This window comes from Ictalurus punctatus, chromosome 6, assembly GCF_001660625.3.
Source record: "Ictalurus punctatus breed USDA103 chromosome 6, Coco_2.0, whole genome shotgun sequence".
NCBI classification, from domain to species: domain Eukaryota; kingdom Metazoa; phylum Chordata; class Actinopteri; order Siluriformes; family Ictaluridae; genus Ictalurus; species Ictalurus punctatus.
Window position 1 is genome coordinate 32,323,081 of NC_030421.2, and position 13,929 is coordinate 32,337,009.

A 13,929-nucleotide genomic window follows, 5' to 3' on the forward strand; every position below is an offset into this window, starting at 1 on the left:
AATTATTTTTTTGTTTTTGTAGCGTTTGCTACATACCCCCTTAACCTGTGTGTGTGTGTGTGTTCAGGTATTATAATCAAGGCTAAAGAAAAAGACACATAAATGAGCAAAAGAAAGATGACCAATGATCATGAATCGCTGATGCAAAAGTTTGGCCTAATTTTTATTAGGCTGTTTCACAACATATCACACAGGAAAACGTTAATAAAAACATTTCATTATATTACATTTAAAACAAACGAAATCTCCTGTTAACATGGAAAAATCAAACAATCTGTAGTGTGCAGTTTTCCAGTTTCAATTGATCACATTTCAGTGACGTACACACTCGGTGGCCTTGTTCATCAAAGTTGCATGGTCAAATCTGATCCTAAAACACACCCTAAATCCACTGATGGTTTCCTTTTCATCCATTTCAAAGTACATGTAAATTTGAGCATAACATTTTAGCTAACAATCAGTATTGTTAGTATTTATAGCAAGTAGCCTGTAGTAAGTGCAGTAGTATTAGTAGTAACAATAAAAAAAAAAAATAATAATAATAATGTTAATAATAAATCACTATGCAGGAAACTTGTACTAATATGTAGGTAATTTATAAACGTGAATCAGAATGCACTGGACAAAATATGGACTTTTAACAGCTCAACATTTAACTGAGCAACAGGTGTGTTTGTGCAATATGTGTGTTTTGAGGTCATTACATAATTTCATATCAAGACCTTCACATACACATATCCCAATCTAAAATGATTTTTTTTTTTTAAATAGCCATAAATAGAGTCCAAATACCTACAGGGGAGATTTGGAAACGGTTCAATTTTCTACCTAAACAGAGTAAATTTCCATACTTCACTACAAAAAGAAGAGCAATTTTCCTACAACACAGTGGTTCCCTGGTGGACTAGTGGTTAGCGTGCGACGACCTCATCGCCATGGTCCGAGTTTGATTTCCGGTCAGGGAATCAACCCACTGGAGGGCTGTACGAGGCAGTGCACACTCAGTGCCAGTACCAAGCCCAGGAGGGTTGCATCGGGAAGGGCATCTGACGTAAAACCTTTGCCAGATTCAAAATATGTTTGAATATGTTTGGGTGATCCGCTGTAGCGACCTTGAACAGGAACAGCCGAAAGAGGAAGACAAAACAGTGGTTTCAAAACTGTCAGCATCCTAATAATTAATATTTATGATGCCTGTCCTGGAGAGAATAACACCACCGAATCGCTTCCTGTAATGTCTAACAAGGCTGGAATCACTTGTAGAGGGATGTTGGTTCACTCCTGCAGTACATTTTAAGCTCCTTTATACTGTTAGGGTTGTGCATGTGGACTTACTTCTTCAATTCAGAACTCAGCTTTTCAGTAGGGTTCAAATTTTGGGAATAAAATGGTCATTGCAAAAGCACCGACTTTGTGCTTCGTTAACCATTTCTCTGTTGGAAGTGTGTTTGGCTCGTCATCTTGTTGAAAGCTCTATCTATGGCCAAGTCCCAGCCTCCTTGTAATGAGTAAATTGGGGCAGGACGTGTGCATACTAGTGTGCATGAACCTGGCATTAGCGTGCATGAACCTGTTTCCACACAGCTAACGTTCATCAACTGCGCTTGGTTTGATGTTGGACGACAGTTAACAGTTAAATAGTAAATCCATGCACTCAAATCTGAGCTCATTTCTACACAACTTTGATGAATAGGGTAATGATTATAATGATCACCTAATGATTTATAATGAGTAGCAGAAAGAGTACCAGCATTTTCGATACTTTCTTATACTATATATTTACAAAACATGAAGTTCTAAATGAGTTGATGAGTCGCAGCATTTCTGATTTAATCCAGTTATTCCAGTTCTTACTGGCGCAGGAACAGTAGTGTAGATTTCCTCATATCATAGCAGCCATATAGTTTGGTTAAAATCCCATGTGAATCTCACTTCTGCTGGCCTCGTTGATCCTGTGGCTTCCACAAAGGTCTCCGTAGCAGAGGGTTTCGTGCATCACTGGTGCCTCGGTTAAGAGGCTCTGGGCTCCATACACTAGGGGGAGATACAGTCTGCTGCTCTTCTGCCTCAGGCTCACAGTCTCCGGTCCTGTGGTGGATCTGAGAGCTGAGATGTGGAGCTGAGAACCTGGACGAAGTGGATCTGGAGCTCAGGCTTAATGAGACATTCCCCTTCTGCTCCTCGCTTTCCTCATCTATCATGGTCTTAAAGGGCTCCAGCCTCCTCAGAGGTGTCACTGGCATGGACGGGTTCCGTAAAGGCTGCCTAGATCTGGGCCTGGCTGATGGGTAGCTAGGATTCATCGCAATGTCGGCATCACCTGGAAAAATACAGGCATAGCTATACTGTACTAACTAAACAAAGGCGTGGCCAGGATGAGTAAGATACTAATCATGTTACTATGAAACTAACCTTTGAAACAAGAGTTCAGCATTGGCTACAGTAAAATTGTAAAAAAAAGAAAGGGTAATGGGTTTGGCTGGTTTCTAGTAGCACAATGAATGAAGAAAAAAATCCCGGTACATTTAACAACCCATATCTCAGGTCCACAAATAATAAATCCCAGTATTTTGCAGTGTCAGTAAAGTCAATTTTGTACTGAAACAGTGCAAAATCATACTTGCCTTTCTTCACAGCTAGAAATAGCTGTATCTTTAAACATCACTGTAGGTTCCAAATTCTTCTTAAGGATAAATATGTAGGATATAAAGTACGCATGTAAGTACATACACTCACCATCCACTTTAACAGGAACATCTGTACAACTGTTCATTTCTGCAGTTACTGAATTACCCAAACTGGATAACTGCATAAATCAGCAGGTATAGAGGTGTTCCCGTTAAATTGGACAGTAAGTGTATGCACGTAATCAGCAGTAAGTTTGATCCTCACCAGTGGTGTTCAGTCTTTCTGTAGCAAATCGGGAGTTCAGACTCTGGCCGACAGGAAGAGAAAAATATTTCGGGACCCTGGCTCCATCCTAGGGGAGCAGAGGTATCGGAAAACATTTGTACATCAGACGAAACTGACTAAGATCGTTAAAAATAAGTTGAATGCCACCATACAGGAGCAGGAAGACTATGCTGTGTTTCTCACCAAGCTCTGGCGTCTTCCAGGTCTAAGACTGCGTCGGATGGTGGTGTGTCGCCTCATCAGGATCTCTCTGTCTCTGGTGTCGTTAGGGAGCGCATGTTTATTGGTGTAGGACACCGTCTGAGAGTAAAACAGAGTCGGAAGATGACAAAAGAAAAAAAAAAAACCTGAAACTTAAAAGGACAGTCTTCCTTTCGTCCCACGAACAATGATTATATGGAAGTTGATATAGTGAGTTTGGGCGATCATATTAATAAATGACTGTATATCTGTAAAAGAATGAACTAGCGACTGATTTAAGTCCCACATAGTGTTAAACTCACCCGTTCTCTGATCTTATACATGTTCTTTGACAGAATATCATGCATTGATATCAGATCTGTTGTCAACAATGTCTTCTTGGGTCTATTAAAATTGTTCTCCTCACTACAAAACACCACAGAGAGAAGGTTACAGCTATACAGTAACCTTCGGTCTTTATAGTCATGAGGCATCACTATGCACAGTAGTTAATTTATAATAATAATAATAATAATAATAATATGTAAGCAGACATACTCCAATGATCTGAATTGTTCTGCACTGATGTCACCAGATACCGTGTCCAAGATCTCCATAGCATTTTGAAGCTCCAGTTTTTTATAAAGAGCCACAATGCTCGACTCAGCCCGGTCATCACGGATCAAAATCTTACGAAGGAACCGGTTGTTAAACCTCATAAACCTAATAAAAACAAGTGCAAAAATTAAGGTGTTTCGTGGTCATTAAATCCACGTCCCTGCATTTTTGTAGAGCACAGTATCGGAAATAGGGCTTTAATATTTGCCTGTCTTTTAAGGAGTGGTGGCTCCATTGTCCACAGAGATCCTCTATCCCTGCAATGGTATGTTCCATCAGCTGAAATGCAGAGCAGCTTGATTATGACCAGTACATCTTTATTTCTTAGATGCACATGTATGTAATAAATAGTATTAAATTGTACAATGAATCTTAGTACTCCATCAAGCTTGTGTGTCAGTATCATTATGCTCCACATCTGATTACCCACCCTTTTGTGAATCTCAACGTTAATGGTGCAGAAATCCCGATTTGTCTTTCTAACATTCATCAGTTCAATAATTGGCCTTATACTGATACCCTACAAAGGAGGGGGGGGGGAACATGAAATTAAAAAAAGAGCTTCATTTAAGGTGAAGCATATTCTTGGATTACAGTGTACTACTCTTCTTTGATATTATTTAATACAGCATTACTCACATTCCATAGTTTCCTACCACTAAAGCATTCAAAACTGTATACAGTGTTGCATTAACTTTGATATGATAAGAAGAATCATTGCTCATTAATTGTATTTAATTCCAGTTAGACATTACCGTAAAGTGACAAATCGTCCGTAAGAAATTACCTGGATGAAGACTGTGAAGAGAATGACAACGATGCAGGTGGTGACAAAAAGTTTTTTACGAAGAATAGTATCTGGAAGGGTGAAAACCAATGCAAATGTTATAGCCCCTCTAAGGCCACCATAGGCCAGACCAAACTGGTCTTTGAAGTTGAAGGGGATGGTGCGAAAGGGGTTAATTATCTGTGTCAATACCAGGATACCTGCAAGACAAGAGATGTTTAAAGAGCTATCCAGATTGAGCTGACTGATCATTTATCTGATTTTTCGGCAACAAATATAATCAAAATGTAGTTAATCTTAGCACTACAACGCTCTAAGCACAGATGGCATGTTTATTCTGTACAATTGTATTAGAATGCATTGTTCCGAGGATATGAAGGTCTTAAAAACTTTTGAAACATGAACTCACCATGCACATTCATGCAGTTATTCATTCAGGCAATCATTTGGCAGTGGTACAATACATCCAACCATGAAGATACAGGTGCAAAGAACAAGCTAGACTGTTGAAGATTGGAAAATCCTTGCCTGGACTTTTTCCAGTCTTCAGCTGTCCAGTTTTGTTGAGCACTGTAGTCTCAGATTTGAGTTCTTGGCTGACAAGCGTGGAACCCAATGTTGTCATCTGCTGCTGTAGCCCATCCACATCAAGATTTGGTGTGAGGTGCATTCTGAAATGCTTTTCTGCTCACCACAGTTGCAAAGAGTGGTTATTTGATTTACCGTATCCTCCCTGTCAACTCAGACCAGCTGGACATTCTCCTCTAACCTTCCTGTGGTCTGCAGAACCACAGCTCACTGGATGTTTTGTCTGTTTGAATGCTAGAGACTGTTGTGCATGAAAATCCATGCATGGTGTGCCTGGCACCAACAACCATGCCACTGTCAATGTCAATGAAATCAAATTGTTTCCTGATTTTGACAATGATGTGAATATTACCTGAAGATCTTGACCTGTATCTGTATGCTTTATGCATTGCACTGCTGCCACATGATTGGCTGATTGGATAATTGCATGAATAAGCAGGTGTACAGTTATTCCTAATAAAGTGATCAGTAAGTATATGTTTAAAAATTATATTGATACTTATATATTTAATACCATTTGGTATCAGTCTTATCCTTTTAAATATATTTCTATTCATCAGAAAACTTTTTCGCTCACCTAGAGTCCTCCAGAGTTGGGTGAAGAACAGAGTAAAGAGGATATAGCCCCAGTTCCACTCATGGTCTGTTGTTATGGTAACAACACCCAGGAAGAAGAAGATAAGTGTCTCTGACACAGTGCCAAGCATTTTGATGGTGTGCCGGATAGTGGTGCATGAGCGCTGGGACACATTCTCTTCCACATAGTACTTCATGGTCAAGGCACAAGTCACAATGCTGTAACAGCACAACCATTAAGCTCCGATAAAAAGTATGCGCTCTACCTATTGTACCGTCATTGTGAAAACGTTTTATTTCTTTTATCGTTATGGGTAACTATGATTGAGTTTTTATTTTCACATGACTTTACTCACGCCATGATGCTGGAGATGGACAGCAGCTCAGCCAGCAGATAGGCGAGGTAGCTATACATGAAAATGAAGAGAGGCTCAATCTCTCTCACCTTCCATGTAAAGCGTGTAGTGAAAGCTGCCACAAAGCCAAACAAGAAGCCGAATAGCATTCCTCCAAGGCCTACCACAAAAAAGCGTGCCACAGACAGGAACACATCTGCCACATCCACCACTGGCAAAATCGCCATATGATTAAAGAGATTATATAGCACCTGAAACACAGGCATGAGAGACATCATCACATACCGACAATCCGCTTTTCTAACACCATATACACTAATAATACACAACAAGGCAAGGCTAAAATATGTCTGATGCTCTATGGACTGGCAAACCAATAATATTATGTACAGGGTGTCCCAAAAGTCTCTATACACAGGGAAATGAACACTTTATAGTAAAATATCTTCCAAATTTTTATTATCTTCTTTCGTACGTTATATCATTATTATATCATCATTATTATATAATATTATATTATATTATATTACAGTACATATATATATATATATATATATATATATATATATATATATACACACACACACACACACACACACACACACACACACACTAATATGGAGGCTGTAAAAAATTGTCTTTATTGTTTAACCTTTTGATATTTTGTTCAAATAATTCACAAAAATACTCTGCTTTCATGGATATCAAACAACTGCAAACACAACAGGTTTATTAAAAAAAAATTATATAGGTGTGCAACAATTATTGAATTCATATGAGAAAAATATATTTGAAGTATATTACCATTTATATTTAAAAACATTTTGTACACCCGGGTGACTTGAAAGAAGAAATTGTTCAACCATGACGTCCAACCATGGGAATAAATATGAGGTAACACATAGGCCAAATTCCTTTAGTCATTCATAACAATGGGTAAGAGCGAGGAATATAGCTGTGATGTGCGGCAAAAGGTTGTTGAGCTTCACAAAATGGGCGGTGGCTATAAGAAAATGGCACAAGCATTGAAAATCCCCATTTCCACCATCAGGGCAATAATTAAGAAGTTCCAGTCAACTGGAAATGTTATGAATCGACCTGGAAAGGGACATTTGTCTATATCGTCTCAACACACTGTGAAGGGGATGGGTTCGAGTGGCCAAAAAATCTCCAATGATCACAGCTGGAGAACTACAGAAGTTAGTTGCGTCTTGGGGTCAGAAAGTCTCCAAAACTTGTTTGGAAGGGTTTCAAGAAAAAAGCCTCTACTCTCATCCAAAAACAAACTCGGGCGTCTTCAGTGTGCCGACACTACTGGAACTTCAAATGGGATCGGGTTCTACGGTCAGATGAAACCAAAATAGAGCTTTTTGGCAATAAAGGGTTTGAAGGGTCTGGAGAGATTCTGTATGGAGGAATGGACTCAGATCCCTTGCCATGTATTCTACAACCTCATCAGGCGTTATACGAGAAGACTCAGAGCTGTTATCTTGGCAAAGGGAGGTAATGATAATGAGTCTTTATTTGTCACGTGTACATTACACCACAGTGAAATTCTTTTTTCTTCACATACCCCAGCATGTTAGGAAGTTGGGGTCAGAGCGCAGGGTCAGCCATGATACAGCGCCCCTGGAGCAGAGAGGGTTAAGGGCCTCGCTCAAGGACCCAACAGTGGCAGCTTGGCAGTGCTGGGGCTCGAACCCCCGACCTTCTGATCAGTAACCCAGAACCTTAAGCTGCCCCCTTTGTGTGAGGTAGCACAAAGTATTGACTAAAAGGGTGCCAATAATTGTTGCACACCTATATTTAACAAAGATTTTTTTGTTAATTGTTATGTTTGCAATTGCAATATCTATAACAGCAGAGTATTTAATTATTTATTTATTTTAAACATTTTTTTTAACAAAAGATTTGGGTGCCAGTAATAGTGAAGGGCACTGCGTGTGTGTGTGTGTGTGTGTGTGTGTGTGTGTGTGTGTGTGTGTGTGTGTGTGTGTGTGTGTATACTTTAACAGGAAACATGGAAAGCACATCACACACCACACTGTTGCCAAACTTATTGTTGTGGACCGACCAAGAAGTGACCGAGACGTCCACAAACATCCACTGACGGAGGCACAATCGCGTGATGCTGGCAAACATAATCCCCTATGTATGGACACTTTTGGGACACTCTGTATAATAACAACATCTTGCTAGGAATTAAAAGACTACCGTCTGATCTTCCATACTGTAAAACACTTGTTAAAATGCATCAACCAAGCAAAATTCTTTAATCGGATAAATTTATCAAACAGGTTGTAGATTATAGGTTTGAAAGTAAAGTTTTCTGTATTCAAAGGCATATGGCCTGGTGGTAGGACCTTTTATTCTCCTTTCACTTGCCTTTGAGTCTCTGTACCCAGGGACTGACCACACCTGCTCTTTCATGATCAAATGTTTGCTTTTTTTTTTTGCCAGGTACTCTACAGAAAACAAAAGATTTGCTAACAGAAACCGGCACACCCCCACGATCTGTATGGCAACTGAACATTCCCCATTTATATATTTTGTTTCATAATTTTGTTGCATACTAGGTCAAACTTATAAATACATAGGCTATATGCCTGTTTATTTAAGTTAGAAATGTAGAAAATGTTATTTATTTTAGAAAGGTTATGCTGATAATAAAACACTCATAAATAAAAAAGATTACTTCAAGTATGTGTGGGTTGATGTTTTACCTTAGTCAGCTTTGCTGGTCGTTCAAATTACACTGAGCTAATATGACACTTGCTGTGCATTCAACTGTTCGCACTAACAGGAAATGTCCATACCGAAACTGCCAAGACACCATCAGGTCAAAGCAAAACTAATAGCAGTAATATAATAATGATTTTGGTATTTCTGCAAAAATACACATTGAAATCGTTTTTTAAAAACCGCAAAGAAAAACACATGTTCAGTAAGGGGTATAATCTTGTACAAAAATCTCTGAAAATACAGTAGCAGAAAGAAGAAGTTCCAGTCCAGTCAGTTGAACCTGAGATGTCTGTTGCACAATACGTTATAAACGCCTTTAGCAAAGCTAAACTAAATTATTCTATTATCAGAGGCTTTCTCCTTCTGTATATCTAACTATCACAAAAGTGCTCCTTCTTTACATGTTCTTATAAAGCTAATCGAAGCAGTTCACTCACCACAGTGACAGCATCATTAAATAAGGACTCGCCAAATGCCACAATGTAAAGCTGCTCATGAATGTTGACATCCTCGAACACAGTGAGCACTGCCACAGGGTCCACAGCCGCGATAATGCAGGCAAACAGCAGGTTTTCTTGCAGGTTGATATCCTGAATGCCGAACGCCTGGATCTGGCAGATACCGAAGAGAGAGATACCGATGCCAATAGAGTTCCACAAGGTCCCCACGATAGAAAACCACATCACCGTGCCAACATTCTCAAAAAAGGCCCGAGTGGGCATGAAGTACGCCGCATCCAGAACGAGGGGCGGCAACATGTAGAGGAAGAAGACACTGGAGGTGAGGACAGCTGGGGGCTCCTCGTGTACAGAGTGCATGATACCGCCCACTATAAGCCCAACAGCAATCAGCAAGCAGGTCTCTGGTATCCATATTGTAATTTTATGGTACACATGGAAACCTGTTTTTAAAAGGTAAAGAGAAAGGTGACAGGTTTATCGTGGTCAAGGTTCTGGACTCTAACCCAAAAACACTGGGCGTGAGACGGGAACACACGGTGGATGAGACACCAGTGCATTGCAGGACACTATGCACACACACACACACACATACAAATTCACAACTAAGGACAATTTACGGTATCCAGTCTACCTATCTGCACATTTTGGGAAAGTAGAGGAAGCCAGTACAGACACAAGGAAAACAAAAAAATACCTAGAGCAGTGGTCACCAAACCCTCTTCCTTGAGATCTACCTTCCCACAGGTTTCATCTCCAACCAAAATCCCAAACCAAACACACCCGTTTTACCTGATCCAGAACTTCTTAAGGCAGTGATTGGATGGTCAGGCGGGCACAATTATAGTAGGAGCTAAACTCTTCAGTAAGGTAGATCTCCAAGGTTGGTGATCACTGTACAGAAGGTTTACACTGTAATATACCTAAACATTACCAGTTATTTTAGACAGCGTACATGCTGACATTTTGATAATAAGCCACAACGATGTGCTAGAAGCACTGGCATTGTATAAAAAGGACTGAGCCAAAACATAACGTACTGATCATTACAAAAGCGGTGTGTGACTATAAATACATATGGCGGAAAAAAGAGAGAACGTTTCCGAAATTCGTGACAAATCACAGCAAGACTGACGATGGCATTGATTATTTTTTCATGAATAGTAACAGTGTAGGGAAGCGGTTTAAGTTCTGAACTACTGTAGTGCTTATGAATTCAGGACTGCTAGAGACATTGTTTGCTGTACTGTATGACCTTACACTGGAAGTCATCCTGTATCAAAGTGTCAAAATAATACACCTAAACTTTATACACTGAGAGAAATGGACACAATCTGGAGTCAGTGGGAAGTAAAGCAAAGTGTACAGAGGTAAACTACAGGACCTGGAACAGAAACTCCTTATCAGCTGTGATTAGTTTTTAAGGAGTGTGTGGAGGACACGTGTGTTTGCTTACCTATTTTCGCAAATGAAGCAAGTAACACCCACAATGTTATCTCGAATGGAATCTGAACGCGAGGGTAATTTACAATAAACATGGGGAAATTGGTTTTCTCTGGCTCAGGAACCGACTGGGGCGCGTCCTGCATGGGTTTCTGTGGTGGACGTTGAGATGGAGGGTTGCTTGGTGTCGGTAAATGCGTCACGCCAGTTGTCAACCATGCCAGTAGTGACCATGATATTAAAAAGATAAAAACTGTTTTCGATTTAAGTAGAAAATCCATTTTTTTCACTCTGGAAGAAAGAAAAAAATAAATAAATAAATAATTATTATATAGTTATATGCTGTACTCTTCTTTTATAGTCAATTGCTGCGTAAAGTCCACATGTTAAGGGGAAGGAAAAAAATCTAAATTAATTAAAATTTCATCACACGCCCGTGTTGTCAAGATTTAGGCTATAACTGGTCCTTACGCAAAAAAATAAATAAATAAAATAAAATAAAATAAAGCCAAAAAACATCCATACCTGTAGCAGAATTCCCTGTTTGTTTCTCTCGCGCTGTTTCTCGTGCACCTTACCTTTCGGGTTTTACCTGTGCTGCAGATTACACACACGCCTCCCTCCTTGGAGACTGGCTCCTGATTGGAGCGCGCCTTTGCTTTAAAGTATCGTTCCACAGGTGTAAGAAACCTTAGAACATTATATTTGAAATGAATACATGTGCCATTCTTCTTCTTCTTCTTCTTCTTCTTCTTCTTCGTCTTAATTGGCCTACCTGGTCTCCACAAATGAGTCGGGTCTGTTGGGAGCAGGAAAAACAGTGAAAGGATCTGTATGACCAGGATGAATATGAATAAAAGCCACAATGAGAAACGCGACACGTTGTGTTAGTAGTAGTACTCGATGTTAACCTCTAGATGGCGCCGTTTGGCCACGGTTTATAGCGAAGTGTAACCTGCGTTCATCTCGCTCTGATTCCATTCAATTTTATGTGTATAGCATTTTTTTTTTTAAATACACAGTGATTTCCGCCCCACAGCACATGTATTGTAAAATGAACCAGCCTAATGTTATTTTGGGGGATTATTTCATTGCATTGTCCTTGTCCTTGTCTGGCTTTTCTAACAATTGACTTGTAAATAATAGGCTATATGTTTGTTTGTTTTTTTAATGAATACTTTTATTATAGATACTTTTAATCTATAATTTGGGTTAAAAGGGCTGTGCTTTGAAAATGACCTCATCTACCAAGATTAAAATATTATGGTGGCCGGCAGGGCCAACACTCTGTAAATATAGAAATACAGACATTTTTGCAGGGGTATTCAGTATTTGCACGTTTTCAGTATTTTCACGTTTTATTCATTATTTGCACGTTTTCAGTATTTGCAGGTGGTTTCTGTATTTGTGTGTGTTTTTAGTATTTGCCTGTGTTTTCAGTTTTTGCACATTTTCAGTATTTGTGTGTGTTTTTAGTATTTGCAAATGGTTTCGGTATTTGTGTGTGTTTTCAGTATTTGCAGGTGTTTTTAGTATTTGCACGTTTTCAGTATTTGCAGGTGTTTTTAGTATTTCCCTGTGTTTTTAGTATTTGCCTGTGTTTTCAGTATTTGCACGTTTTCAGTATTTGCACATGTTTTCAGTATTTGCACATGTTTTCAGTATTTGCACGTTTTCAGTATTTGCAGGTGTTTTTAGTATTTCCCTGTGTTTTTAGTATTTGCCTGTGTTTTCAGTATTTGCACGTTTTCAGTATTTGCACATGTTTTCAGTATTTGCACATGTTTTCAGTATTTGCAGGTGTTTTTAGCATTTCCCTGTGTTTTCAGTATTTGCCTGTGTTTTCAGTATTTGCACGTTTTCAGTATTTGCGTGTGTTTTCTGCATTTGACGCATGTTGGCCCCTGTCGGCCACCGTAAATATAATTAAAAATACAGAAAAAAAATGATGAGAGAACCTACTCGTCTTCTTCAAATGATTTTCATGAAATTTGGCTGCTACAACTTCCTTTTAAATATTTAACTTGTGGAATATTCCAAAAAAAATTCCTAGTGAATGAATGTATTCAAGTAAAAGTGGGCCACATCTAAATGTAGCCCACTTTGTTCATGACCTATAATGGATGTCTCATGAAAAACGGATATTTTAAGCACGAGTTGTTAAATAGGTTGATAGACAATATTAATGCAAATATTTCATGATTATATTTCAAGGTTAATTGTAATTATTGTCAGCTGGGGCAGGCAAAAATGCTGTAAGTGTTGTAAGTTTTAATAAATGCTGTAAGTGCTGTAGGTTATTAATATCTTAAGTTATTCATCTGAAACATGTATTTACCCTTTCTGTACATACATATTTGTGAAGTAGCCTCATATTAATGGGACATAAAACGCACCCCAACAGTGGAATCACCATCTTCTGATTCTTTTCTGGAAAACATACACGCTTTAATTATCAGACTTATATTTCTGTATATTCACTTGTGCTGAAATTATAGGCGCTCAGCTCAGCTTGCCATCCCTGTATCAAATTTAACACCTGGATATAACCAAAGGCTTTTCCTTGCTCTCAAAGCTGGACCAGACTTCCAGATAGATATGTTCTGTTTAGGTCTACGATTAGATGACGCTTATACATGTATAGGAATAAATCTATGAATCCTGCTATATACAGTATCTCACAAAAGTGAGTACACCCCTCACATTTGTGTAAATATTTGATGATATCTTTTCACGTGACGACACCGAAGAAATGACACTGTGCTACAGTGTAAAGTAGTGAGTGTACAGCTTGTGTAACAGTGTAAATTTGCCGTCCCCTCAAAATAACTCGACACACAGACATTAATGTCTAAACCGCTGGCAACAAACGTGAGTACACCCCTAAGTGAAAATGTCCAAATGGGGCCCAATTAGTCATTTTCCCTCCCCGGAGTCATGTGACTTGTTAGTGTTACAAGGTCTCAGGTGTATGGAGAGCAGGTGTGTTAAATTTGGTGTCCTCGCTCTCACACTCCCTCATACTGGACACTGGAAGTTCAACATGGCACCTCATGGCAAAGAACTCTCTGAGGATCTGAAAAAAAGAATGGTCGCTCTACATAAAGATGGCCTGGACTATAAGAAGTTTGCCAAGACCCTGACCCTGAGCTGCAGCACGGTGGCCAAGACCATACAGCGGCCATACAACCATATATATATATACAGTATATATTTATATAGACTACACTTTAAGACTAGTTTGATGTGATTGCTGGCCTGCATCGGT

The 13,929-nt window shown here is 39.1% G+C and overlaps 1 protein-coding gene across 1 annotated transcript; it reads right to left on the reverse strand.

The window, feature by feature from the left end:
* Positions 1 to 135: 135 nt before the first annotated feature.
* slc9a2 (solute carrier family 9 member 2) lies at positions 136 to 11,532 on the reverse strand. Its single transcript, XM_017470138.3, has 13 exons — positions 11,187 to 11,532; positions 10,675 to 10,952; positions 9,198 to 9,661; positions 6,019 to 6,269; positions 5,664 to 5,881; positions 4,499 to 4,698; positions 4,142 to 4,231; positions 3,920 to 3,990; positions 3,652 to 3,816; positions 3,417 to 3,519; positions 3,097 to 3,213; positions 2,893 to 2,980; positions 136 to 2,320 (listed from the first exon to the last, which is right to left on the reverse strand). The coding sequence occupies exons 2-13, from the start codon at positions 10,940 to 10,942 to the stop codon at positions 1,929 to 1,931; spliced, it is 2,427 nt and encodes an 808-aa protein (XP_017325627.1). The 5' UTR covers positions 10,943 to 10,952; positions 11,187 to 11,532; the 3' UTR covers positions 136 to 1,928.
* Between the last annotated feature and the right edge of the window lie 2,397 nt (positions 11,533 to 13,929).